The sequence below is a fragment of the Protopterus annectens genome, chromosome 17.part0 (genome assembly GCF_019279795.1).
Source record: "Protopterus annectens isolate FY-2018-M chromosome 17.part0, PAN1.0, whole genome shotgun sequence".
NCBI classification, from domain to species: domain Eukaryota; kingdom Metazoa; phylum Chordata; order Ceratodontiformes; family Protopteridae; genus Protopterus; species Protopterus annectens.
In genome coordinates, this window is record NC_056751.1 from 134,090,619 (window position 1) to 134,118,329 (window position 27,711).

At 40.2% G+C, this 27,711-nt stretch overlaps 1 protein-coding gene across 5 annotated transcripts in view; it reads left to right on the forward strand.

Moving 5' to 3' along the window:
- The window catches only part of LOC122791373 (aminopeptidase O (putative)), a 2,634,672-nt gene that overhangs the window by 1,427,414 nt on the left and 1,179,547 nt on the right, over positions 1 to 27,711 (forward strand). For all 5 annotated transcript variants that reach the window (XM_044059091.1, XM_044059088.1, XM_044059087.1 and 2 more), the window contains one exon: positions 20,507 to 20,550. In XM_044059091.1, coding sequence (XP_043915026.1) covers positions 20,507 to 20,550 — 44 coding nt within the window. The remainder of the gene's footprint in view (positions 1 to 20,506; positions 20,551 to 27,711) is intronic.

Below are 27,711 nucleotides of genomic sequence, written 5' to 3' on the forward strand. Positions count from 1 at the left end.
ATAGTGTAAGTGTTGCTTTATTGCTTCAAAAAACCTAACAGAGACATGCTACAGTCCCTATTTGTTTCAACATTACTCTGTAAGTCGTGTTTGTCCATTAGAAAATTATTCTTAACTGAGGTTGATATCCATATGGTCTGGGCAGTTACTAAATATCTTCCCTACATGTTAACAAAATATAATTGTATGAACACCATCTCAAATGACATCTCAGCAGTTTTATATCCTCAGGAGTGTTTTTCCTTTGGAAATGAGAGAGTAGTATTGCTGTGACACGTATTGTCACCATTATCTAATGTCTCTCTTTTCCTTGTGGATGTGTGATTTGGATCTATATTAGATACTAGAAGTTACTGATCTTCAAACATGATATGGTCGACACCATATCATTGAAGTTCAGTAACACTGAATACCTAATAAAAAAAATAAAACATGACAGGAAACACAACTACTTGCTGTAAGCAGGGAGGCAAGCCCCCCTGCACCCCTCCACACCACCACTATTTAAATATACCAACTCTGAGATCACACTACAGTGCAATAAAGGGAAATATTCCCTTTTCCGCATTGTAGTGTGATCTCGGGAGTTGGTATATTTAAAGCGAGGATGTGGGGTGCAGAACCACCTACTTATGACAGTTACTTTCTGTCCGTTGTTTTTTTTTTTTTTTTTTTGTGTTTGAAATTATAAAACTTCGAACATACAAGTTTGATCTTGTGGTGTTCTAAGTTTATACTTTCGATCACGTAATAGGAACCCGTGTGATTTTATGGAGTTAGTATGTAAAAGAAAGAAGTGTGGGGCAAAGTATCCAACTTAAGAGATTGCAGGGAGTTGCAGCCCTTCAAAAAATATTTATTTTAATGTTTTGAAGCTAGATGTGTAGTCAAACAGATGTGATCAACTATGTAGTTTGAGAGAGAAGGGAGCAAGGAGAACATTATCAAACATCATAGTAATGGCAAGGACTCTAGAGGCTGTTTTGATAGGGCTATTCTTCTAGGCATTCTGTCCTTAAGTGCTTCTGCCCCTTTTCCTTTTATTCTTCATACTTACTGGAGATGTTACTACTTGGGAATCTCCTATTAATTTGGCCCACTTTAACTGTACTTGGCTGGGACCATTATTTACTTCTCATCTATCCACTTTCTTGCATGGCTGCACGTAGAGGGTTTACATTTTTTAGATAGTTGAAGTATGGAAGTCCTTATGAGGAGGTGTTTTGCATTTGTTTCATAATTTGTTTGGTTTCTTTGTAGTAAGACAATGTACATTATTTATAGCCAGAAATGGGTGCACTAGCAGTGAGCATACCTACTAGTCCAGACTCAGGAACGTCAGCATGTTGCTCTCAGGGGCAGCAGTAATTTTTGGACCTGCTGATATAGGATCTCTGTATCCTATGCATGTTCATTCAATGCAGGAGATACTCTCCTTTATTTTTACAATCTGGGCAAAATAACTGCAGATTAGTCTTTTGGTTCATGTTGGATTTATTTGCTATCATTGACATAAAAGAAGGTTTGGTGCACAGTGTGACCCTGCATTTGTGAAAAGTCAAATATAGAGGCTTAACTGACCAGGATTGTAGCTCCACAACTCTTCTAGCTGAAGTGAAGTTTGCAAGAGAAAGTGATCTGATGTTGTCAGTTTTCAGTCATTCCTCAATGCATAGTACTCAGATCCGACTCTCAGATCCAACTCGGCCACTCTAGTAGCTCGGAGCCACAAACAACTCTTGAGCACCCTTCCTACCCATAATGCTTTGAGCCCAACTTCCCTCAGATCTCGTTGTTCGTTTTCGCGCTTAGACATGATCACCTTGGCTCTTGAGCTACTATTGATATAAGTGGGAGCTTTGTTCCTTTTTTGATATTTATCCATCTTCTATAGCTACAATATAGCCTTCTGTTAATTTATGCTGTGTTTATTGTGTAGTGTTTCCTTTCCTACCCCTTTTACAATCTAGTGTACTTTCCAGTTACCATGTCTGGTATTTTTTCCCTACCCTTTCCTTTACACTCTGGTGTGTTTCCTTAAAATACAATAGTTGGTATTTTCTTTTTCCCTCTTTGTCCAGTCTGGTAAAAAAAAAAAAAAAAAAAGAATCTATCTTTCTATAGTTTGTAGTGCTTGTGTGCCAGTCGGGGGTCACTTAAACTTGCACCTGGAAGCCTGGCAAAGTTTAACAAAAGGTACTTGGGTGCACAGGATTGTTTCAGAGGTTATAGTATTCCTTTTTCCCATCTGCCCTCTTTACCCATGAGAATCCTTAATGTTCCACCCAGTCAGAGGGAAGTAGCAGCAATAGAAGTACAAAAGCTGCTAGAAAGAAGAGTCATCCAGGAAGTCCCTCCAGACCAGATGGACCCCAGAACGTACTCAAGATTTTTTTTACTGCCAAAGAAAATAGGGGACTGAAGACCAATTTTGGATCTCAGTGTACTAAACAAAGCAGTTCAACACACCAAGTTCTGGATGGTCACAGTTCCGTCCATTTTGCCCTTTCTGTGCAAGGGCGATTGGATGTGCTCGATAGACCTTCAGGATGCATACTATCACAACAAGATGAACAGGTGATCTAGAAGGTACCTACTCTTCTGTCTGGGAGCCAGTCATTACCAGTTCAGAGCACTGCCCTTTGGTTTCAACCCCAGGGTGCTCACCAAGTGCATGGCAGTAGTAGCAGCTTGCTTGAGACTGCAGAGATTCCGGATGTTTCCATATTTGGACGTAGCTCATCACTGCCCCAACCAAGCATCAACTGGTACAAGCAAGAGACCACAGGTTACAAACTTGTTCACATCTCAGCATAACAGTCAACTACAGCAAGTCACAGTTACAACCCACTCAAACTCTGGAATTCATAGGGGCAATATTCGACACAGGGTCAGTGGTAGGATATCTTCCCATGTCGAGACTAAAGACAATAAAATCTCAGGTCAGGAAAATAATCTTCAGTACCAGGATTTCAGCATGGTTGGGTCTTCAAGCATTGGGTTCAATATCAGCAGCAATAATCCTTTTGCCCTTGGCAAGACATCACATGAGGATTCTACAGTGGATGCCTCAGGCTCAATGGTCAATGATCTCTCAGCCCATGTCTTTGAAAGTAAGGATTTCTCAGATTTGCAAGCGATACCTTTCCTGGTGGATGCAGTTATGGCAACCTTTACAAGGTCATCCATTTGTCCTACCTCAACCCAAGGCTGTAGTGACTACAGACACTTCCCAGATTGGGTTGATGGTACATTTCCTCGGAAAGAGGGTCCAAGATTATGTAACTTCTTTAGAGGCACGCACACTTCGAGGGGGCTCCAGTGTTCCCCCTCCACTCTTATTTCCCAGAAATATCATACTTGCTCCACTCCCCTCTCTCCCCTTGTTTTTCTTACCCCCACTAGTGAACTTAGCTTCCTGCAGACCCCCTTCTATTAACTCTTCTCAACTCCTCAAGGCAGACCTACTTAACAGTTCTTACTAATGAGCTCCCTGAAGCTCAGAAGTCCTGCTACTGTAACCTACTGTTTTGCACTAGGTACTGACCTATATTACAAAAAAAGAAAAAAAAACAAGAAACTTCTCTCACTGATTGTTTTTCACAGCTGTGACCCAATCTCGTGTGGGGTTCAACCTGCTCCATTCGCCCTCGCTGCGTGAGGGCTCATGTGACTCCTCTACCCTATCCCCATTCCCACCCACCCCCAATCGCCTTAAAATTATACTTAACAGACCACTCCCTTACCCTAACTCCACCAGTCACTATCCCTTCACAATCACACCTCCCAGCCAGTCCCAGCCTCTCTCCCACACTACAACTCCTTTTCCTTACCATACCATCTACAGTCTATACTCTTTAATCCCCCACTCTGCAATATCTGACTCTTATCCTATTTCACTATATACTTATTGCTTCCTTCCCAAACCATCCTAAACTGCTATACTATAGTCTTTCTTCTCACTGCTCACATCACTCCACTCACTACAACTAATTATAGTCCCACCAGCTCTCTACTACTACCAACTAACATCTTCCTGCCTATTATTCTCCTTTTCCTCCCCTACTTACCATCACCAACATACCCCCTAGCACAACACTGACACTGTTCTCCACACTTCTCCTTTTATTACTATTCTCTCTGGCCTTCCATACTTCTTATAGTACCATATCCTTCTCTACTAGCCCCTCTCCTACCACTTCCACATCTACCTCCCTGCCTATTCCACCTAACTGCTATACTAACATCTCCCCTTCCCTCTATCAACTAACCCGCACCTCCTCCAGAAAATAAAACCCATACTGACACTATCCAAACACCATTGAATTCTACTTCATCTCCCTGTGCTATATTTTCTAAGAATCCACTCCACCACCCCCAAAACCAAAGCCACATCCCCCACAACAAAGTTTCACACATAGCCTTATGTGGTGATATACACCCAAATCCAGGTCCCACCACTCTCAACATTTCCTCAACACCACCTCCAAAAAGTCTTTCTATATAGTAAATCTAAATCTCCAAATCATTAACAACAAAATTTCTGACTTTCACGCATGGGTCACACACCAACAACCTGACATTATCCCAATAACTGAACCCTGGCTAAAACCACTTGCCAAAGATACTGAATTTCTCCCTCCAGACTATCAAACAATTAGGTTATACAGGACCCACAAAAACTGAGGCGGGGTTGCTATCCTTTTCTCCAACTCATATAATTTCATTCCATTTACAAACTCCTTACCACAGTTCTCCAGCACAGAACTTCTTATAACATTCTTAAACATGAACAACAATTAAAAACTCTGCCTAGCTGCCATCTATATACCCCCTGGAAACAACATTCCTGTACTGGAGGACTTCCTAACATGGATGTCATCCAGTATTAAGAACAAAGCCATCATACTAGGTGATGTAAATATCAATTAGCTAGACCTCAACTCCACACATCCCTCATCAAATATCAGTCTCTTCAACTTCACCGAGCTCATAAAAACCCCAACCAGACACAACAAAATGAATGATAGTGGATCCATTCTAGACTGGATCTTGATCACTAACCCTAACAAGATATCCTCTGCAGGAATTCTCCCCAATACCCTCAGTGACCACCTCCCAGCTTTTATTAACTGAGCCTCCTCCCCCTGTCAGTAACATTATCCCAAGCAAACCAGGAATCTTACCTCTTTCAATTATTCCACCTTTAATAATATACTAAACTCCACAGATTGGCATTCACCAAAGACCCTCCCTGTAGCAGTTCTGAAGCCATTTAAATAAACTTCACTGGTCTGAACATTGCACATGTCAATGTTGTTGTCATCCACATGTGCTATGTTGAGGTGTGGATCTACTGTATCCCTACAACAGTGTAATCCAATCTGTGATTATGTTGTTGACTACTTCAACACAACTTTCTTGAATGCACTAAATAGCTTAGCCCCACTATGTGTAAAGCAGGTAAAAAATAACCACACCTCCTGGCTACCAAAACCCACCAGACTTCTCATGAATGCCAGGGACAAAACTTGGAAGCTATGGCAGAGTACAAAAATGCCCATGACCTACAGAAATTCAAAGAACTTTGCAACCAAGTTAAGAAACAAGTCAACAAACACAAAAAACAACATGACCTCAGGCTCCAGTCTACTCACCAACAAACCCCCAAAACTTTCTGGAGCTCCATTACATCATTACTTAATCCAGGTAAAAAAATAATCCCTGCCCGCCACCCTGAAAACCTTCTTGAAGAAATAGCCTCCCTCTTCAACACTTTCGTTAGTGGTACTATTGCCGACATTGCTTCAAACTTCCCCCAAACTAACCCTTCCTCCTCCCACCCCTCCAAACTTAGTTCACCCACCCTTTCCAGCTCAACCCCCAACTCTCATCTAAAGTCAATGCCTACTCCTCTTCTATCTTTTAACTAACACCAACCCCCACCTCAATCATAAAATGCCTACTACTTAAACTAAAACCCTGCTCCAATGCCCCAGACAGCCTATCTCCATAATACCTAAAAATAGCTTCTGACAGTATCTCCTACCCCATAAGCATTCTTATTAACAGATCCATCCTCAAGTCCTACGCCCCAAAATATGGAAAAAGGCCTTCATTCTCCCCCTCCATAAAGGTGGCAACAATACAGACATCACTGACTTCCATCCCATCGCAATTCTTTCCCCTTTATCCAAAATACTAGAAAAATATATCAACAGCCAACTCATCAAGTACCTCTCAGATAACCATAAACTCTCACCATCACAACATGGTTTTAGACCCGGCCATAGTACAATAACCACCCTTCTATCATTTATGGATACAGTAAACAAAGCCCAAGACAAAAGCCAACTAGTCTCAACCCTTTTCCTTGACCTATCCAAAGCCTTTGATACCATCTCTCACCCATTACTCATTTCCCAGCTCTCCAATATTGGTCTCTCCCCCCACACTCTAAATTGGTTCCACAGTTACTTAAACGAAAGACAACAGGCCACAAGATGGCAAAACTCTATCTCCACCTTTCTCAACACCACCACCGGCGATGGTAAAACTCCATCTCCACCTTTCTCAACACCACCACCGGCGTTCCCCAGGGTTCCATCCTCAGACCCATCCTCTTTAGCATATTCATAAACAAATTCCAATCATCACTACTGCAAGGGTCAGTCATTCAATATTCAGATGACTCCACTGTCACCTGTTCTGCCAACTCTTCATCCAACTTACTTGCACTAAATCAAAATGCCTTCTCTGTCACTGAATCCTGGATGCACAATAACCATCTCGGCCTGAATCCTGAAAAAAAACAAAGTCATACTTTTCTCCCCTAAAAAACAACCCCCCTAAACAAGCCAGACTTCACCATCTTCTCATTCAATAAATCCTTAATAGAGGTCATTAGCTACACAAAGCTTTTTGGAGTCACTATAGATGAGCAGATGAAATTCGATTTCCACATACAACACAACATCCCCAAAACACATTCTAAGCTTGGTACCCTGTATAGACACAACCGTTTCCTAAGCCTATTCCATTAGACACACCCTTGCCACAACATACCCGATACCCTCTGTCCTTTAAGGCACCCCTTGCTCACTAACATCCATACCTCTACTAAAAACAAACTTGAAATTTGCTACAATAAAATCGCCAAATTTGCTACCAACTCCAAATATTCCACTCACCACTGCGTTGCCCTCAAATCTCTCAAATGGCTAGAGCTTCCTAACTACCTTTCCTATCTACAACTAACTATTGCTCACAAAATCCTCTTCAAACCCCAAGACTGTCCAGCTCTGAGCTCAAGCTTTAGCTACTACCTTCCCAACAGGCCACTCAGATCAACAGATCAGCAACTATTACAAATTCACAAACCCAATCTCCCACATGGTCAACTTCTCTACTCATTCTCAGTAGCCAAAACTTGGAATGCTTTACCTCTTCCCATCACAGCATCTCATTTCAAGGCTTCCTGTCATACCCACCTCTCTTCTAGCTGGATGTGTAATTGTACCAAGCCCCCCTAGACTCAAGTGTAACCCCTGATCTCTCTACTCATCTGTATTATTGGTAAAATAATAGCTCTATTAATGGTAAGTTAATAACTCTGAAAGGACAGCAGATACTTGTATTACTGTTGTTAACAGTTAAGGTCAGCAATGTCTGATTTACTCTATATACAGCTGTGAACTGTTCAATGTACATTTGAAGATATTTTTCATTTTTTGTTGATTGCGCATTGATTTTTTTTCTTCTGTGTGGAATTTATCTCTGTAAGCTTTACTGTGTAGTGTGTCATCAGTGGAGTCTTCTCTGTAGAATTTTTCTCTGTAAGCTTTACTGTCTAATTTTTCTTCAGTAGACTTGAGCATTGTATCATTGAACTGTAAATCTCAACTGTAATTGTTTATGCCGTGTAGTTTTTCTCCCCAGGCCTCTGCTGAAAATGGGCTCACCTAGGCCCAGTGGACTTTCCCTGTAAACAAAAAGCAAATAAATAAATAAAGTTACTTGGTCTCCCGAAGAGGCCTACTTGCATATCAGTGTTCTGGAGGTGAAGATGGTGCTGTTGGGTTGCAGGCATTCCAAGACTCTTTTCCTGTCTGAATGATTGTGGTTCAAACAGACAACATTTCAGTGGTTTGGTACATCAACAAACAAGGTCGAACCAAGTCCTACCCCTTAGAATGTGGCATTGGACGATCACCTCCAACCTCTTTCTGACTGCAATACACATTCCGGGGAAGTCCAACGTAATAGCATACAAATTGAGCAGGTCCATTCTACTTCCTCACGAGTGGTCCTTTCACAACAGTGTCGGACATGATCTTCCTGCAGTGGAGCCAGCCTTGCTGCGATCTCTTCATATCTCCCCTGAACAACAAGTGCATCAGCATTTTTGCCCTGATCCCCCCATGGGGGGAGTCACCGAGGCACACTGTGCTCCATGATTGGCCCCCAGTCTGCTGTACGCTTATTCCCTGACTCTATTGATCCTCAAATTCCTTCAGAAAGCAGTCAGGTTGAAGAGCAGAGTCATCTTCGTTGCCCCTTATCGGCCTCAACAAATTTGATTCTGCTTCCTGTGGCCTCACCTCCTGCGTCCCCTTGCATTCTGGATCCAATTCCAGACTTACTGAATCTTCCAACAGTCCTGGTTCTCCCTGGCCTTTAAAATCTCAAACTGACTGCATGGTTTCTCCAATTCTGTTAGTAGCCAGGCAGCCCATGCTTTCCTCCTCTGTCTGTTCTATTCTCGTGTCATCACACAAATCCTCCGTGAGGAAGTTTTCTTATTGGGCTGAGCAAAATCAAGTAGAGCCCTTTTCAGCTCCGATTTATTCTATTCTTGAATTTTTGGCAAAATTGTTCAGTGGGGGTGCTTCTGTCAAAGTTCAACTCACTGTCATGTCTAATTTTCATGTGGGGTTTCAGAATTCATCTTTAGCTTTTTCTAAGCTGCGTAAAGCCTTTTTGAAGGGCACATTGCTTCTCAGGCCCCCTTATAAAGACCCCATTCCATCATAAGGATTTGAACTTGGTACTGCAAGTCTTAACACAGCCTCCCTTTGAACCAGCAGCTACATGTGATTTGTAGTTTTTGACATGGAAGACCATCTTTGTAGAGGCTGTTACGTCTGCCAGGGGAATTTTGTAGTTACAGGCATTGTCTTTCAAACCTCCGTACTTGATTTTTCACAAGAATATGGTCTCTTTGCATACCAGTGCCTCTTTCCTGCTAAAGTGGTGTCAGAATCCAACATTAACCAGGCCATTCACCTGCCTGTATTTTTACCCAGCTTCACAAATAAGGAAGAATACTTGTTACATTTACTGGATGTTCCTAGACAATTGCGTTTCCACTTCCACAGAATAGAAGGGATTAGAAAATTGGATCAACTTTTTGTTTCTTTTGCATTTAATAAGTTGGGGAAACCAGTTACTAAAATAACTTTATCTAAGTGGCTGACAGATTGCATTTCTTTCATTTACTATAGATTGAATCTTCCCTTACCAAAAGCATTGAAGGTTCATTCAACCAGGTCAATGGCTACTTCCACAGTATTCCATTCCAGAGCATCCATGGATGTTATCTGTACAGCTGCTGCTTGGTCCAATCCCCATACCTTTATCACTCATTACAAATTGGACATGGTCTTGAGGGGAAGAGCAGCCTTCAGCTCAATTGTACTCAGGAATATCCTTCTTTAGAGTCCACCCAAGGACTTAGGTAGCTGAGGACTCAGTCTCATTGGTTGAGGAATGAATGAAAAGTGACAACATCAGATAAAGAAGTTATGTACTCACCATAACGTTCCATCTATGTTGCTCATTTTCATTCTTCCTCAGCCTCCCCCCACATCCAGCCCTCTGTCTTTTTCTGAAGCCTTCTGGTGGAGTGAGTGTTACAGGGACACCTCCAGTCCCTTATGTTGAACTCCAATTATAGCAATGGCTTGTAGTGTCATAATTTTACATTTGCTGTCTTTCTCAAGCTGTGGAAGGATCTGAGGGAAGTTGTGCTCAGAGCATTATGGCTAGGAAGGGAGTTCAAGAGATTTTTGGTGGCTGTGAGCTAGTGGAACAGCTGAGTCGGGTCCGAGTCATATTGGTTGAGGAAGAATGAAAATGGACAACACAGATGGAACGTTATGGTAAGTATCTAACTTCTTTTTTTCCAGCAGAGAAACTTAAGCTTGATGGAAGAAGCAAATATGGACAGCACCCTAGGCAATTTATCTTAAACAAAGTAGAAGCCCCAAGGAGACAGAGGTATGAGGTCTCTGATTGGTGACCGTAAGTAGAACGTTCCCTCAAAAAGGCTTGGCCTGTTGTACAGATGGCTAGGGAAAGAAAGTTTCTGCCCTGGTGAAAGTTTGAGATTGCTGCTAAGTGAACCTTTAAGAACATACAACTAAGGCCCAGGTCAAATACTTCTGATAAATATCTAAGTTTATAATGTATAGGAGTTTTCTGAGGTTCACTGCATTTTTTTAAGTGGCATAGCAAGCAAAGTTCTTCTAGTTGCTTTTGTAAACTTGTGTTTTAGAGAGTTTCTGGACCCTAACAAGATCTGTATAACTTTATATGAGAAATAAGGATAATTGGCTATTTTTAAAGTTGGAGAATGTCTACCAACAAGTTGAGGGCATTAATGCCTAAATAAATTCTTCCAGACATAGCCAGTTGTGGTGGCATAGAAGGAAATCTGTCCAAGTACAACCCAGGTTCGGTTAACACCTCAGGCATTTGTTAGAACTGGTGTGGAAAGGGGTGGATTGGGACCACGCTGTGCCATAATCCAGTGGAAGAGGGGTAGTGATTCAAGAGACAACCATGGGAGAGGCATTCGGCCATCAAGCCATGTATGTAGTGACCTTCCCTGGAGGTGCACAGGAGCATGCACTCATGTGGGATAAGACATAGTAGCCCTCACAGTGATGTAGGTCATACATCCATGAGGAGGGGTTAGGGCTTATGCTATATGCTGACATTGTTGGGATAACAGTTATAACATAAACCACTCCGATAGATGTCTAGTTGACAGCCTACACTTCAATTTCTCACCCCAGCGCTAGGGATGCCCAGCATGGGAATGAAAGAGCTTTTGTCTGATTGGGGTAGACTTGATGTTTGGCATGGGGCTATAAGCATGTACTAAAATTTTTCTGGGTAGTTAAGATATTAGGCCCCTGAATTTTATAATCAGAGTATACACTCCAGAATGAAAGACTCTTCATGGAAAAAGAGTTATGTATTGGCCACTATGGAGTTACTAGAGTTATCCTGGTCTTATGCAGTTTGTTTTTTTATATCATGCTGAGGATTAAAAACAAGGGGTAGATATGAAGCAGACCTTTTGGACAAGTCTCTTCCAGGGCATCTATGTCTGGGTATCTTTGCTGGGGAAAAAATTCTTCGACCATTTTGAATTCACTGGAGACATGAAACATTCTGTCAGTGGCTGGCACCCTCTTCAGAAAAGTTTGCTTATTATTGTATGCCACACAAATGGAAAGATTAGGGTTTTGCTGAGTTGGACTTCTAGAATGAAAGTATGTACAAGTTGTATTCCAAGGCTTAGTCCCAATGTTTAACACATCTCTGCAGAGGAGAAAGGATGAGGTATTCCTTGTTTGTTAATGTGCCACAGTGGAGATATGTTGTCTGTGATTCATGGAAAAGGTTAGTTTGAAATTATTTGAGCACCATAACAACAGCTCTGAGCTCTAGAACAATCACTTACCTTTGGGACTCCTGTGGGGACCAGGAAGCTTGTGGGATCTTGCCCTGAAAGTATCCTGCATCCTAGGGTGGACATAATTAGGACCTTAGGAAAAGTTGACCAGTGTACATTTTGGGAGATTGGAGTCATCACTGAAGGTTTTGCATATGCCAGTTTGATAAGATAATTTTAAGGAGCATTGTAGAGGTATCATGTGCAAAGAAGTATGTGATGTTATGGAAATGACAGCTGCCATATAGCCTTGCAGCTTGCAAATGCAATCAGCAGTTCCCACTTGGTCCTTCATAATTTGCTGAACTGATCCCTGTTGGATCCGGATTTTGTCTTGACTCAAAAAGGATTTGCAGTGGGTGGTATCTACTGTGCACCCTAGAAGGTAGCTTGATGGGTAGATGGTTACTGTGCCTTTGCAAGTTTGTGGTAATGACTACCAGATGGAACAGTCTTTTCAGAGACTCTTTCCTCTGTGTCAGCAATTCTTTCAGTGTGCCACTAGGATCCAGTCATCTTGGTATGGGAAAACTTTGGTCCCTGGTGGCTACTGGTGAGCTGCTTCAACTGCCATGCAGTAGGTGAACATTCTGGGGACTGTGGTGAGACTGAAGGGTAAACAATGAACTGATATTGATTGTCTTTGTCTACTATGTGGAGGTACAAGAACCTTCCCAAGTCCTGGTCTATCTTGATGTCAAGGCAGACATCTTGGGGGGGGGGGGGTCGAAAGAGCACATCTAGTCTCTTCTTGATAGACTTGTTGGGATTATTTCGACCATGGCCATTTGGAATCTTTTCTTTTAAACAAATCTGATTAAGCCTCCTAGATCTGGAATGAAACTGAAATCCTGCGTATTTCTTGACACCAGAAAGGACATTTAGTAGTACCTTCACCTCTGTAGTTAAGTGGAACCTCTTGGGTGGCTCTATTTTTGTAGGATGGTGACTACCTTTGTCCTTACTGAATCTCCTGATGGTCTGGGTCATCTGACAGGGTCTTCTCCCTGTGAGGTAACTAGATAACGGGAATTTATACTGTGGTTATTGTGTATCTTACCAACCCCTCCCTCATGATTTTGAACCACTTCTGTACATGAAGAGACAATCCTTTCCTGACTGCCTCCAGAGGGGAACAGTCTGTGAAGGCTTCAGGATTACTGCCGTCCATTTGTAAACTAACTGCCACCTCCTGATTTATGGCCATTACCCCTGCTCATGCAAAATTTTTAACGTTATGGAAGGGACTCTCTGTTTATTCCTTCCTTTTCTTCCTTGGCAAGGTTACTGTAGATCACATCTGAACTGCATCTCCCACTGGCTTCTCTGCATTCTAGCAAATGCACTTTGAAGATGATGGTATTTTACTCCCTCAGACTTGAAAGTTTTGCCATCATTTGTCAGTATTCCTAAGGTGTCTGATGATTTTCTCACTGAAAGAGGGGGGGAGGGTGATGGGGAACTTGTAAATGAAAAGTCCATAAGGACCACATCAATATTTCCACAAAATCTGTAAATCTGAGCTAGGCATGCTGGTATATCACATCACCAATGGCCACAGCTTTGGCTGAACGCTAAGCCGTGATACAAATAGTGCAGATAATATGGTTCATAAGGGTGGAGTACATGTCAGGAAGGGCTTTAGCTTAAGGTAAACTCTATAATAAGAAATGTCCATGATACATTTTACGATCTTTTAATGACGAGATGTATTGACAAAACCTTATATGACTATCTGATGATAGAAGCTCCTTTAATTCCCCTTATTAAAGGCCTTCCCAAATTACATAAAGGGACCTTTCCACCACCTTTACGACCTATTGTATCTGGGAGGCTGTGGGTCACTGAACATGCATCCCACTATGTACAGTCCAAACTGGGCCCCCTGATAGGTTCCATTCCTACCATATTAAAGAATTCATTTGATTTACTAGATGATCTGAAGAGCACGGCTTTATTGGATAATTTGAGGTCTGACACCCTGATGGTTGTTCTGGACATAAAAAATCTATTCACCAGTATTCCCAATGAATTTGGGATAGATGCAGTTAGGGATTGCTTGGTTGAAATGAGTGGACTAGACAATGAGACAACTGACTATTTGTAGTCTTTTAGATCTTATCCTGAATAATAACGTCTTCTTGTTTCAAGATAGGATGTTTAGGCAAACATGGGGGGTGGCCATGGGCACCCCCTGTGCCAATGCCTATGCCAATCTGGCGGTCTACATATGGGAAAAGACGTTTATTTTTAATGACGTAAAATTTAGAGCTAACGTCATTTTATACAGACGTTTTGTTGACGATATCCTCCTTTTTTGGAATGGAGGTATCGAATTATTGAATGAATTTATAGATTATATGAACTCAACCACATCTTTTCTGAGCTTTACCTACGAGCACTCCTTTATGGAAGTAAACTATCTTGACATTACTATTTATAAAAATGCACTATGTGAGATTACCACCTCCTTATTTAGGAAACCATGTTGGAGGAATGGCATACTCCATTACGGGAGTATGCATCCTAGATATATCTTCCCCAACGTTGTTAGAAATCAATTTACAAGAATAGAGAGACTTTGTGATATCGATGGTGTTAAAGAATGCCTCTTGGACTTTCAGGTTAGATGCTTTTTGGATAGGGGTTATCCCCCTGAGTTGGTATTTAGTTTTAGGCATGAAACTAACCTGAATGGGGAAAGGCCTCAAAAAAGTGGGGCTATAAGTAGATATGCAGGACTTATTACTAGACCTAAAATTAAAAGTCAAGTTTATTTTGATATCAAATATACGAATGACATTAAATATATTAGGGACATTATCCTTAGTAACTGGAAGTTACTCACCATGGATGGTGAACTGTTGAAAATTGTAGGGGAGAGACCTAATTTTAGATACAATAACTGTTTTAATTTAAAGAGATTATTATGTAGAGAGAATACTAAGATTGAACCAGTAGACATCAGAGCAAGGTTTAAGCAGGGAACCTTCCCTTGTAGGAAATGCTCTACCTGTAAATTTATTTCAACTGAGCGGAAGTTTGAACATGCTGAACTAGGTTTATTATTTGAATCCAACTTATATGCAACATGTGATACAGCAAATGTTGTATATCTAGCTGATTGTGATAGTTGCGAGGCATATTACGTGGGAATGACCACACGTAGACTCAAAGATCGAGTCTATAATCATATCTATGATATAAGAAAAGCTAATATTAATAATGCCTTGGCTAAACACTGCCAATTATATCCAAACCATGGATTCAGATTTAGGGTATTACAGATACAGCATTTGAATAGAAGAGAGGGAGATTCCCCAGGAGCCCTTGAATTAAGTGAGCTGAAATGGATCCTTAAACTTAGAGCTCATAAGGCACCAGGGCTAAATTCAGCCATTAATATTAGGCCTGCATTGCTATAACTTATTGGTTTCTCTCTTTTTTATCTATCTTTCTGCTCATTCTTTCACACCCCTTTTTCACTTGTTTTTTCCCCTGCACACCTTTCTTTCCGTTTCTTTTCCATTCCTTTTCCCTTATCCTTTACTTCCCTTCCCCTTCCCCCCCATCCCCTTTCCCTTTAAATCACACCTCTACCTTTCCCCTTCACTGTTCCCCCCCCCCTTTTGTTGTTTTCTCTTTTTCTTTCTTTTGCCTGTCCTGGCATTATTATATTATTTTTTCTTTTACCTCCTTTTCTTTTTTCACATATTATTTTATTATTCTTTTCTTTTCTTTTCTGTCTTTCACCTGTTTTTCCTTTTTTCCTTCTATTTGCCTATCTGCTTTACTAATAGTTGTTAGATTTCCCTATGCATATCTAGTAGAAGATTCATTGTTGACATATGTAGCACTTATCTTACTTTAATGTTATTAGTTTACAATGGTTATGATAAGTAGTTACATTTAGGAAAATAGATCTTGTTAATAGACTTTAAATATAACCTTTAAAGTTTCCTTATACATAACTTTGAATGAAAATGGATATATCAGTATGGTTTCCTGTTCTACCTTTTATGGGCAGTATTTCCTATCTAGTTAATAAGCTGTCTTAATGATTTGACTTAATTGCTTGATTGACTGTTGGTTAACATCTTGATGGTTTCCTGCTCTACCTTTTATGGGCAGTATTTCCTATCTAGCTAATAAGCTGACTCAATGATTTGATCTAAATTGCTTGATTGATTGCTTGTTAATATTTTGACTTTTTGTATATAAGGAATGTTTTAAGTTTTAAATTTTGTAACCTGATGAAGCGCACGATTATTGTGCGTGAAAGCGCTTGTTTTTTACTCAATTAAATAAGAACTGTTTGATTTTAAGCATTGTGGTGGTTCCAGTGTCTTCCAACTGGTATATCACATCACCAATGGCCACAGCTTTGGCTGAACGCTAAGCCGTGATACAAATAGTGCAGATAATATGGTTCATAAGGGTGGAGTACATGTCAGGAAGGGCTTTATCATCCTTCATCTCATTTCTGTTGACATGTCATTGTTAATGTAGCTTATTTGTTTTTTTTTTAATTCCCCCTGTTTTGTATCTTTCGTCTTTTCCCTGTTATGGGTTGCCACAGTGGAACTCCGGTCCGCTAATGATTGGCAGTAGAGTTTTACGTGCTGACTTGCCAGGCCTAATGCACAACCTTCAACGAAGGAACGCCCGTCGCCACACAGAAGATGCTCTAACTGAGAATCGAACGGGCAACGTCTAACTGTGAGGCGACAACGCTACCGCAGCACCACCACCACAGCGATTTTAATTCCCCCTGTAATAAGCCATATTAGCAAGATAGCTAAGCATCATCAGTGATAAGGCTGAGGAAATAAAGGCATGCTCCTGTAGTCTGTCCATCATCCTAATCTTTGTCTAGCAGATAAACAACTGGCTGTGAGGCATGGGAGTCTACAAGAGGCCAATGACATCCATAGTTAGTTCTGGGATTGGGGGGGTCTCTAACCACACTGATTCGTCTCTGGAGGGGAGGAAAATTTTGTTACTCTTTCCACTGTTTCAGGGTTATTTCAAACTGCCCTGATTATGTCCTTCAGAATATCCAGCAGGATTGGGACCATCTAAGAGATTGCATGGCTGTAGTGACATGTCTCCTGTAATTTTCTTGGGGGAAATGGAAAAGGGTCATTGGACATCCTTTTTTCTTGAATTAGATAGAGAAACTTTTCAAACTTGGGGATCCTTAGGAGTAATGCATGGAAATCCACCCCCTTCTAGTCATTTAGGTCAGTGGTGGGAACCCTTAGGTAGGACTGCAAATGTCTAGTTTTATAATAGTCGTTCTGTGGTCTTTTTGAAGAGGGCTTCAGCTTGGACAATTCCACATACTAAGAGGAATGTCACTGTGTCTTGGAATATTCCCTTTTCTCAAAGATGTGATGATTTTAGAATTAGTAAGTGTAAGTAGCAGGAGTGCAGATGAGAGGGTTTAACCCTGCAGAAAACAACTTTAAAGGAAAATAGTGACTTTGACATTGAAAATGAGTTACCAGCTGAGGCATAACTTAGTGCGATGACTTCAGATAGCCTAGAAGTGAAGTGGACTGTTGAAGTCTAAAGATGAGCAAATGGGACAAGCGTGGCCATGGTTGATGTTAGGGAGCATATCAGGGGCATCAGCTTTGCCAAAGCTTTTGATGTTGGGGCCAGTATTTGAAAATATGTCCTGCTAGGAAAGTGATACTGAGTACTGTGGCTGGGGTGATATCAGCCTGATGGGCCATGGGATAAGCCAATGATAGTTGCTGGATGGGCAATGGTAGTCTCAGTGCTAACAATTTCACAATAGATGGCAACACTGCCAGTGTCAACAAAAAATGTCTATCTGTACCAGTGACTTGGAGTATTCCCTAGGAAAGCCAAGTGAATCCTAGAGGTGGCATTCTCTATTTCCACTTGTTTGTTTCTCACAGATAGGGACAATGTATAAATATCCCAACTTATCCTTGATCTGCCCATCTGTGGGTTATTGTACACAAAATGTAAGGGCTAAAATCTACTATGGGAATGTAAGGTTAGGCTTCTTAAGAATCTCACAGATTAGTACCTATGGACCTGTGAACCTGTAAGTAATAGAACAAGTGCAAATTCTGCTGAAGACTGTCTGGTAGTGACTTAAGCATAGAAGCAGCAATGGAAAACTGCAGAATTCTGAAAAATTCTATAAGTTTAATGTAAGCCTCTGCATTTTCCACTGAATTGCAAATTGGCTATCCAACAGAACTGAGATTGTGAGAGTTGCTGGTTCCCTCTCTGAATGTAAATTTGTAACTAGTGGGTTGTAACAGAGATCAATTCTGGGCCCTCTCCTGTTTGACATTTATTTTGCAGATATCCAAGCCAGTATGTCAGAAGTGTGGTTGACCAAGTTTGCTGATGACTGCAAACTGGGCACTATCTGTTCATTCACTGATACAAAGCATCTCCAGCAAGGGCTAGAGTATGCTCATACCTGGTGTAATGAAAATATTCTCAAAGTAAATTAATATTGTAGCATAGTAGCACTTGGCGGCAAGGTTGCTCCCACCTCATATGTTACAAATGATTCTCCTTTTCAGTTATGTACTGTCATAAGAAACCTAGGTACTTGTATGGATAACTGTCTTTCATTTGATCATCATGTTTCTATCACAGTCATGAAATCCTACTAACCATCCCAGTCATTTTCCAAGAGAACATCTTCAAGGTCTAAAGAAGTCATCCTGCCACTATAATTTTCCCTTATCCATCATTGAATACAGTGCCTCCTTTGGTATGTGCAGATCCAAGCATATTACTCAACTAGAAAGGCCACAAAGATTTCTAACCACGAAAACTGAAGGACTTAAACCTTTCAACTACCCCAAAAGAGCAGCATGACTCCCCTTATATTTGATACCTGCAGGTTGCTGTGAGATGGTCTGTGTCTCTTAAAGCCATGAAAGACCCACTTCTATTGGATCTCCTATTTCTTCACAAAACTAGTGGCTCTACAAATACTCACACTAAGGACTTAAGTCTACAGCAACAAATAAACAAGGCTCACTGGAGAGAGAGGTTCCTAACTCAAGGTGTTCCTAGCCTATGAAGTAAGTTACCATTACAGGTCAAACAAAGTACTACATTGGCGACCTTTAACGGTACTCTTGATGACTGAATGGGTCAACACAAATGTACTCCAGGGTTATCTTGTAAGGCCCTGCTTGACATGGAAATGAAGAGACCTCAGAGGTTTCTAACAAAGAAGATCAAGAGGCTCCAGCATGTGCCTTACACAGACTGACTAAAGTCCCTATTACTATACTCCATATCATATAGTCATCTTAGGGGAGACTTATGCCTAACCTACAGAGCAATCCAAGACCCAAACCTAATGAGCTTGCTGCATATCCGTAAATTAAACGGGACTAGGACTACCCGTTACAGGGACCTAAATATGATCTGCGACTTAAATAGGACATACTGGAGTGACAGATTTATCTCCCAGCAACTGCAGCATCTTGGGAACAGGCTACCAATTCATGTGAAACAGAGCACCTCTATGACACTGTTCAGGAGGATCCTGGACAAGTGGATGAGGTACCATAAATTCTTACTGGGGGTAGCACCCACAACACTCCTGGATATGGGCAGTCATCACTAAATACAATCTGGGGTATTGACTAGCATTTCTATGGTACATATTACATTAGGATGAAATAACTAGGCTTAAAATGACCACTAGGTTGATAGCCTAGTAATCTCTTATGATCCTATGAACACTATTAAGTGCTTGGAAAGGGTGGCAAGAAATTTTGTCTGCTTAAATGTATATAGGGGTAGGAATCTTATGATTCCAGTGATCACATGTCTGGTATGTTCCAATGTTCCTAGAGCCTACCAGCACTTAGCCCTTAATATTATTGAGTTAGGCCATTTCTTGTCAGATGAGAAGATTTCATTGGTTGGGCTACCTCCAGAATCATTTTCAAAGATCTTCGACTATGTTAATACATAGAACAGTTTTTATTTCCTTGTGGAGCTTTCTTGGATAGTTGTTTTTACTTGCTTAGTGTACTTACTTAATCTTGGCTGTATTATGGAAGCTGTGAATGCTTGAGGTGTCCAGAGTTTTTTTTTTATCAAAAATTGCTTTGTAATTATTTACTTATCAACCTCAATTTCATTCTGACTTTAATGACTTAGTGTTTTTATTTCATTTTGTTGAACTTGTAAGTTGCCGGGAACAAAGCTATTTTTAGAAAATAAATTTGCAAATATAAAATAGGGTCCTTGCAAAGTTAATCGTAGATCAGAGCTACTTAAAGTACAAGGATCAAAACATTTACTAATGTGAAAAAACAACGCTACCTCATAAAAGCTGCATGTATTCTGAAAAATAAATTGCTGGGACTCGCATATCTTTTCAAAGAAGGATTATTTGAGAAGCATGTTGTGGTACAGCTCTGTGACATTTTAGATTTCCTCTGTTTTATGAAGTGTGCATGATATGAGTTTTTAATTACAGAACTTAACACAAAATATTGTTAGACGAAGGAAACAGAATGTAGTACCTTCTGGCATTGAGTTAGTGCATAAATCAAACATGCAATAGAAACAAAGCTGTGTTGTTAAAGCACTTAAGTGGTATAATTGCAGTTTACTGAACTTGTTAATTGCTTCCTCATGGCAGAATAATCAGTGCCTGTTTAAGTGCTTTGTGCAATAAACCTAAAATTATTTATTGACTGACTGGTTAATTGCGGGTGTGCTTTCTTCTCATTCCAGGATTTTCTACACATGCTGCTCGGGAACTTCCCAGAACTAAGCAGGTAAGAAAAAAAGAACTTTGAACTAATACTTTATGGGAGTACAGAATTATATCGTTAGGTTTGATAGAGCCTGTGGGATTTCGACAGCATGCACTGAATTGCTGGATCTCCATGTCATTTATGCCAGGCAAAAACTTGTGGAAATTCATGTTTACATTTTGTAGCTGAAATGTGGGATTCATGTTGATCCTACAATGGTAATCTTTGAGAGTGATGTTGCTTCCACTGCATATAGCTGAAAATCACTTTCAGCAATAATTTTACTTTACAGTGAGCAAGCTCCCCTGAGCTCCCAAGTGGGAAGAGACTCCCCACCCCCCAACTTATATACACTAACTCAGGATCACAAAATAATGAGGAAAATGCTAGCCTCAATGATCGCTGAAAGAGGTTTTCAGAGGTATTCATTTGCAGTAACAGCACTCACATAATAGCTGTTTTTACAGTCAACTTGCTTCTAGAATTTCACAGGCTGTGTATGGCTTAAGATATTCCTTTCCAAGTACGAACAACAAGTGCTTTAGCCTACCCCATTCACAGTACAGATCTCCTCACCAAGAACTGAAGAGAATAGAGGATATGGTTTTATCAGGTGCTTAATTCATCTGCCACACGTGCGTGAATTTGGCTGACTAGGTTCATTGCAAATGTTAAAGCTATTTATTATCACTCTTTTAACAAGAGCCATTAATATGTTGTTTCAGCTGTAACATTTTCACAATTGTCAAACATATTATTTACTTATCAGTACTGAATATATGATATATATAGCGCCTGGCAAAAGCTGGAGTGGTGCAGAAAGTTTAACTTCAGTATGGCATATATAAAATAGGGTTTCAAAATTTATTTTATTGTTAGTTATATCAGTATAAATCATGTGGTAACAATGATATACTAAATACTTACTCTTGCAGCAGTGATTTTATGTATTTTTTATTTTTTGTAACACCTCAGCTCTGTTATTAGCCAAGTCACATCTTCTCTGAGAACCTTAGGACCTGCCTAGCTTACATGTGACTGATTGGGATCTAGCAAGTGGGGAAATCCTTTTACACGTATCAGGTAGCAAAAAAGAGATTAAGGTGATAGATCCAATATGGTGTCATCCTAACAGCTATGAATTTTTTTTTTTTTATGCTGTATCCATGTTCTGCTTACCACCCAGTGTGCAATATGCCAATGAACAACTTATGCAAGACTACTGCCCATGGTCTCCACAGGGGACTCCGAGCCCAGAACTTAAAAAAAAATGCTCTTTTCCCCAACTAGCTAAGCTAGCAAAATGACATTTTGTCTGTTTTCTCCCCAGACAGCTTCTGAGGAACTTCTCTTATTAAAAATGTTCCATCATTTGTGTCATAGTCAGGGCTTTTTACCTTATACCACTCTCAACTAACAGAATACTGAGAAACATAAGGTTCATTTTTTTTTTTTATTTTTGTGGAAGACTAAGCCCGGCTTCATCCTTCAAATCTGTAGTGAGCTTGGTGCATACTGTTTTTTTTTCAGCCTGCACACCTATCAGATTTTTCTGTGGTAGCCTTTCTTGACAGGCTTGATTCTGCTGTATTTTGTCTGTCGTTATTTTCAAAAATGTTATTACATAGGAACATTGCCAGACAAGTGACCATGAAGAACATAAGATGCCTAGCCATACAGACCTTTAAGTAGGCATGCTTAAAAGTTCTTGGTACCATTTTCAAACACTTACGATCTCTCAACCTCTTAGCGCATGAAATCTGGAAAAAAAAACAGAAATAATTGAGGAACAGATGCCCAAAATCAGGGACAGATTTTAAATGTTGTTCTTATAAACTGAGAAAGTTGCTGGAATAACAGTTTTTATTTTAGCATGCGCTTCCTGAAGGAAATGAAATCTGAAATTCAGATGTCTGTCATTATTCAGTGACTTCAGTCCTCAATAATTTACCAGAGAACCACAAATTTTATGAGGAACAGTCCAAAAATAGGAGGCAAAAATCTGGAAATTCTTTTAAAATCTGGACAGTTGAGAGATATGCTTATTAATGCTCACCTTCCAAATTAAGCGGGGCCATACGTGACTACCCATGGGTAAATTTGTGTCTACCTATCCAGTCAAGACTAGCCTTAAAGGCAGTAAAGGTGGTACTTTGTTTAACCTGATGTGGTATCTTATTCCCTAAGCTGGGAATATGTTGAATTAGAAACCTGTACCTCCAGTGAGTCTTGTTTGTATATGGATGTAGATTTAGGTCCTTAGTATGGGTGTTTATAGAGCCACTGGTTTTGCAAAGAAATAGGAGGGCAAATAGGACTGGGTCTTTTGTAACTTGAAAAATGAGACATAAATCACCTCAGAGCAGCTAGAAGTGTGTTAGTATAAGAAATGTTATGCTTATCTTTTGGGATAGATGAACGCTTTAAGGCCTTTCATTTTCTTGGCTAGAAATCTCTGGAGCTTTTCTAGTTGAGTGATGTTAGCTTGTTCATACCGTAGGGGGCACTGTATTCAGTGATTCTCTGATAAGGAGTGCAATAGTTGTATGGTGAGCTTGAATCTTGAAGGTATTCTCTTGGAAATTAACCAGGCCAAACAGAAAGATTTCTTGACTGTGGTGGAAACATGATAATCGAAAGAGAGATAGAAAAAGTTGTCCACAAAATTACCCAGGTCTCTAATGACCATATTTGTCTGAAGAAGGGTACCCACTTTGGTTTAGGATTACGTGATTTATATGACTGTTTTAGAGCACAAACGCAATTAAGGTGTATATTTTAACACAAGCAGAAAGTTATAAATCAACAGGGAAAGGGATGATAAAGATGCGGGGGGGGGCAGGGCTGAAGAAATAAGATGAAAAGTAGAATTTTGGATGTGAATCCTTAAGGAGAATAAAAAGAAGAAAAAAAAAAAAACAATACAGAATATTATATTCATAAAGCTGCAGAAATATTCTAAGGACTAAGTAAACATGGGAATGGTGAAAGGAGATTTTTGCCAGTAGGGATGACTGCACATGGGGTACAGACTCTAGGCAAGAGGGGGCTGGAATTTGCTGGAGAAAACTAACAAAGGAACCGAGGTATTGGGAGCAAATAACTAGAAAGGGAAAAATAATAGACTGGGATGAGGCCAGGCCAGGCAGAAGTTTGGACTGCAGGTTAGAAATTGCATTCCCAACCACTGACTGATATCAGCATATACAAGAAAGAGATATGGAAGTCCTAAGTGAAAGACTAGCTCCTGTTAAGCTTTTAGTTGAGTTTAGAACAGAACTCACTGTTGAAAAAAGATAATTAGTAAAGCATATAAAATATTACATGATAACTGCAGGAGTCAATCAGAGGAGGTTAAAAACACTTGGAAGAGAAACATGGCCCCCAAGCATGCATCAAAGTCCAGAAGGTTTAGGATTTCTGCTTGGAAGTATTTACATAAGTATTTTTATACCCCAGGCAGACTTCAGAAAAATTTTCCTTAGGTAGATAGCAAGTGTTCGAGGTGTGATGGGAAAGAGAGATGTAACTAGGAACATATTTTTGGGGCTTGTAGTGAGCTGGCAGATTTTAAGACTTCCCTACAGAGTAATCTGTTAGGAATATTAGGGGTGAAAATGGCTGTAGCTAAGAAATTATTCTTTTGAGCTGGGACACTGAAACTGAATTGCCATGACATAATAAGGCCTTATTAAGTTTAATTATATTTGCTGCCGAAATGCAGTTACTAGGAAATGGAAATTGTAATCTAAACCAACTATAATTAAAGTGTTGGATATTGTTGAAAATATAAAATAACTAGAAGTGGGATCTTTAGAAAAGGGAACGAGCAAATTACATAGAAATAAATGGAATTTGTGGAAATAATAGATGCAGAATAAAGTTCAGGAGGAGGAGGAGTGAAATTTAAGGGAAGGCAGGATTTCAGCAACTTATGTAGTGTTGGAATGAGTGACAGTTATAAAGAAAGAAAACATGTATAATGCATGAAAAACATTGGTATGTTTTTTTTTCTTTTCTATTAATGTATGTTTACCTATGTCTTAAGTGCTAACTTAATAAAGGTGTTTAAAGAAGAGTACCACATGTAACATGATGTGTAAGCAGCATTTGTGCTGAATGCTACTAAGATGCTGCACTTTTATCACGTTTAGCTTGAGGCCATTATTAGCACACTAGGCATGTACATATTTTAGCCCTTATTGGAGCAGTTTAGTATCAGAAGATGAACAGATAGCAGTTAACAGCTGGCAGTCATCAGCAAACGTGGTCAAGCACATTTCAGTCATATTGACTTGGATGTTGGTAAAGTAAGTTTCAAACAGGAGACGGCCTAGCACTGATTCTTGTGGTACCCCTCTAGTTACAGTTCTATATTTAGAGTGGGTACCAGTACGTTTCACAACTTGAGATTTGTTGGAAAGCTAATTTGCAATGCAGTGAACAACATGAGAATTTATATTGTTTGCCTGTTGTTTCAGTAATATTGGCATGGGGGATAGTGTCAAAAGCCTTGACCATGTCAAAATAAGCATCATGCATGGAGTGTCCATTGTCCACACCCACTGTAACATTTTCAAAGAAGTTTATTAGGTTCTGGAGACAGGACCTTCCCTTCACAAAATCAAACTGAGTGGTGTCTAGATCAGTTATGTTGCCTATATCTGCATAAATGAATTCTGCAGTAATACGTCTGATGGCTTTACATATAAAGCTGGTGAGGCTGATTGGCCTGTAATTACCTAAGTCTGCTTAGAGGCTACCCTTGTGTAGAGCAGTCACAGCTGCTGTTCTTTAGGCACCAATCACAAATCCTACTGATAGGCTGAGCTTGAACAGTTTAAGTACAGGCTCAGGTAGTACATACCTGGCATTGATGAGATTGCAGCCTGGTATGTTATCTGGGCTCATAAAAGTATTCCCTTTAGCCATTGACAGGGATTCTAAGGCTTGTTCCAAAATAATTTCAGGGAAAACAAAATTTTCAGAGATACTGGGGGCAACTATGTGCATAAGTGGGTTAAAGTTAACACTAAATTTGTCTGCTACATATTGGCTATATCCTTGGGATAGGAATGTATAATATTATTATGGATCAGCTCACTACATTGCTGGACATTATACCTGAATTTCATGACAAAGCTTAATAAATATTTGTAGTTTCCTTTGGTATCTGAAGCAACCTTAAGTTCATACTCTGATTTACATTTTCTGATAGTGTTTTTAAGTTCCTTGCCGGAATGTTTCAGTGTGGTCTCAAAATAGGAGATTAGGATTTATTACCAATTTTCATTATTTTCCTTCTTTTGTTATCCTTATATTTAAGAAAGATGTGTGTACCGACATTTCTGTACAGCTGTTTAGGTGCCAGCAAAAATTGCGGGTGAATGTGGCAGTCCTCTTAACATGGGTCTATTTCTGTGGTATTGTTGGAAATTTTGTATATGTCTTATTCAAGCTGTAGAATAAAGACAGTCTAATTTGGTGATGGTTTGGTTCTGCTAGGCCTGACAGAGAAGAGTATTGATTTTGTAGCCAGATTTAACCAAGGATGAGGAGTTGCATGTTGAAGTTTAGGCAGGGGGTAAGTTGTTGAGCACCAGTTCAACTTGGTGTGCCGGTCAGTGCTTGGGGAATTGAAGCCCCCTAGCAAAAAGATATTTGGTTTGATATTTAGCTTTTCAGTGGTATTTCCTATGATCTTTGGGGACATTAACTGAGATCTGCATCTAGCAATGAAGTAATTGTTGGATTTGTTAAGGGTGATTTGGATCTCTAGGAATTCCAAGTTATAATCTTGGGTAATTTGTTGTGATGTCTGGATGTACCATCCTCAGAACTTCTTTGACACCAGTCCGAATGCCATCTTTTGATCATCAGTCTGAACACTTGCTTCATTTGCTGGTTCACCAAGCCTTTTCAGATAAGTGCCCCACTGGGGTTTTTGCTTTTATCTTTTTTCTTTTGTGTGTTGCCTGTGGAGTTCATGTCACCCAGAAAGGGTAAATGACAGTATGGGAGACAGATTTCCCATAAATATCATCACGAGTAGCGCTTATTTTGTCTCAGCACTTCCCACAACTATATATCCTGTTCTGTTTGTCAGGCTTTATTTCCAAAGACTCTTCCTAGTCGGCTTTCTTCTCTGGCCTTGTATTTGGAGAACCAATGTCTTAAGCTTTTAATGAAAAACACCAAGAAAAGAACTTCTGTTCCAAGGGTCAACTGTCCATGCAGAAAAAAGCCAAGAAGTCTAGATCTGTTTCTATGCTGTGCTGCCTCTGCCGGATATCTCTCCTGAGGCTTCTGAAAGCCCAGAGGATCACCTGGCCTCGTTGATGGATTCCTCTACCGCGACTGGTTCAGAGGCCGGCATGGATCCAACCTCTTGCACATCCCTGGAGGCCATACAGACGTCCGCTTTGAACATTCAGGGGAACTGCGGCTGATTATTTCCAAAGAGCCTAGAGGTGTTCCTCAGATTCTGGTTAGAGAGGAAGTTCCAACAACAATTATTATATGCCATCCGGGGACTGAGCCTTCTAAATTTTATAAGGTGGATGCAACTTTGAAAAAGAAACAAAAAACAAAGCATGTTTCTCTGGCTCCTAAGGACCATCAGAGTGAATGATAGAATTTCACTCAGGGGTTGTTTAATGTCCTTATGGCTTTGAAAGCTCCCCACAGAGTTTTTCTTCCTGCCCCCTCCCCCAGTCCTCTACTCCTCTTAAAAAACCCAAGGAACAGGATTCCTTTGATGAGAAGGTGGATTCAGATGAAGTTATCATTTCAAGGATATTTATTTTGGGGATACAATCTCTAGAATGATGGAGTTCTTTAAATGGGGTTGTGCTCAGGTTTCTGAGGTTCAGAAAAGGTACTGTGAGCTTTAGCAAATTGACTCTCCTAGACCTTCTGCTGTTTCTGCTGTTTTGGCTGCATTGTTGGATCCTTTTTCTACTGCATCTAAGACCACAGATTCCTAGTCTCCTGCCCCAAGAAACCTGATAGGTTTTATAGGGTGCCCGAGGATTGCAAATTTCCCTATAGGTGTCCTTCTGCAGACACCTCTGTGGTGTCTCTGGCATCTGACAAGCCATCCAAGTTACTGCCTTCTACTAAGTTACTTCCCTCTGATAAAGACAGCAGAACTGTGGAAATGCTAGATAAGAAAGTTTATAC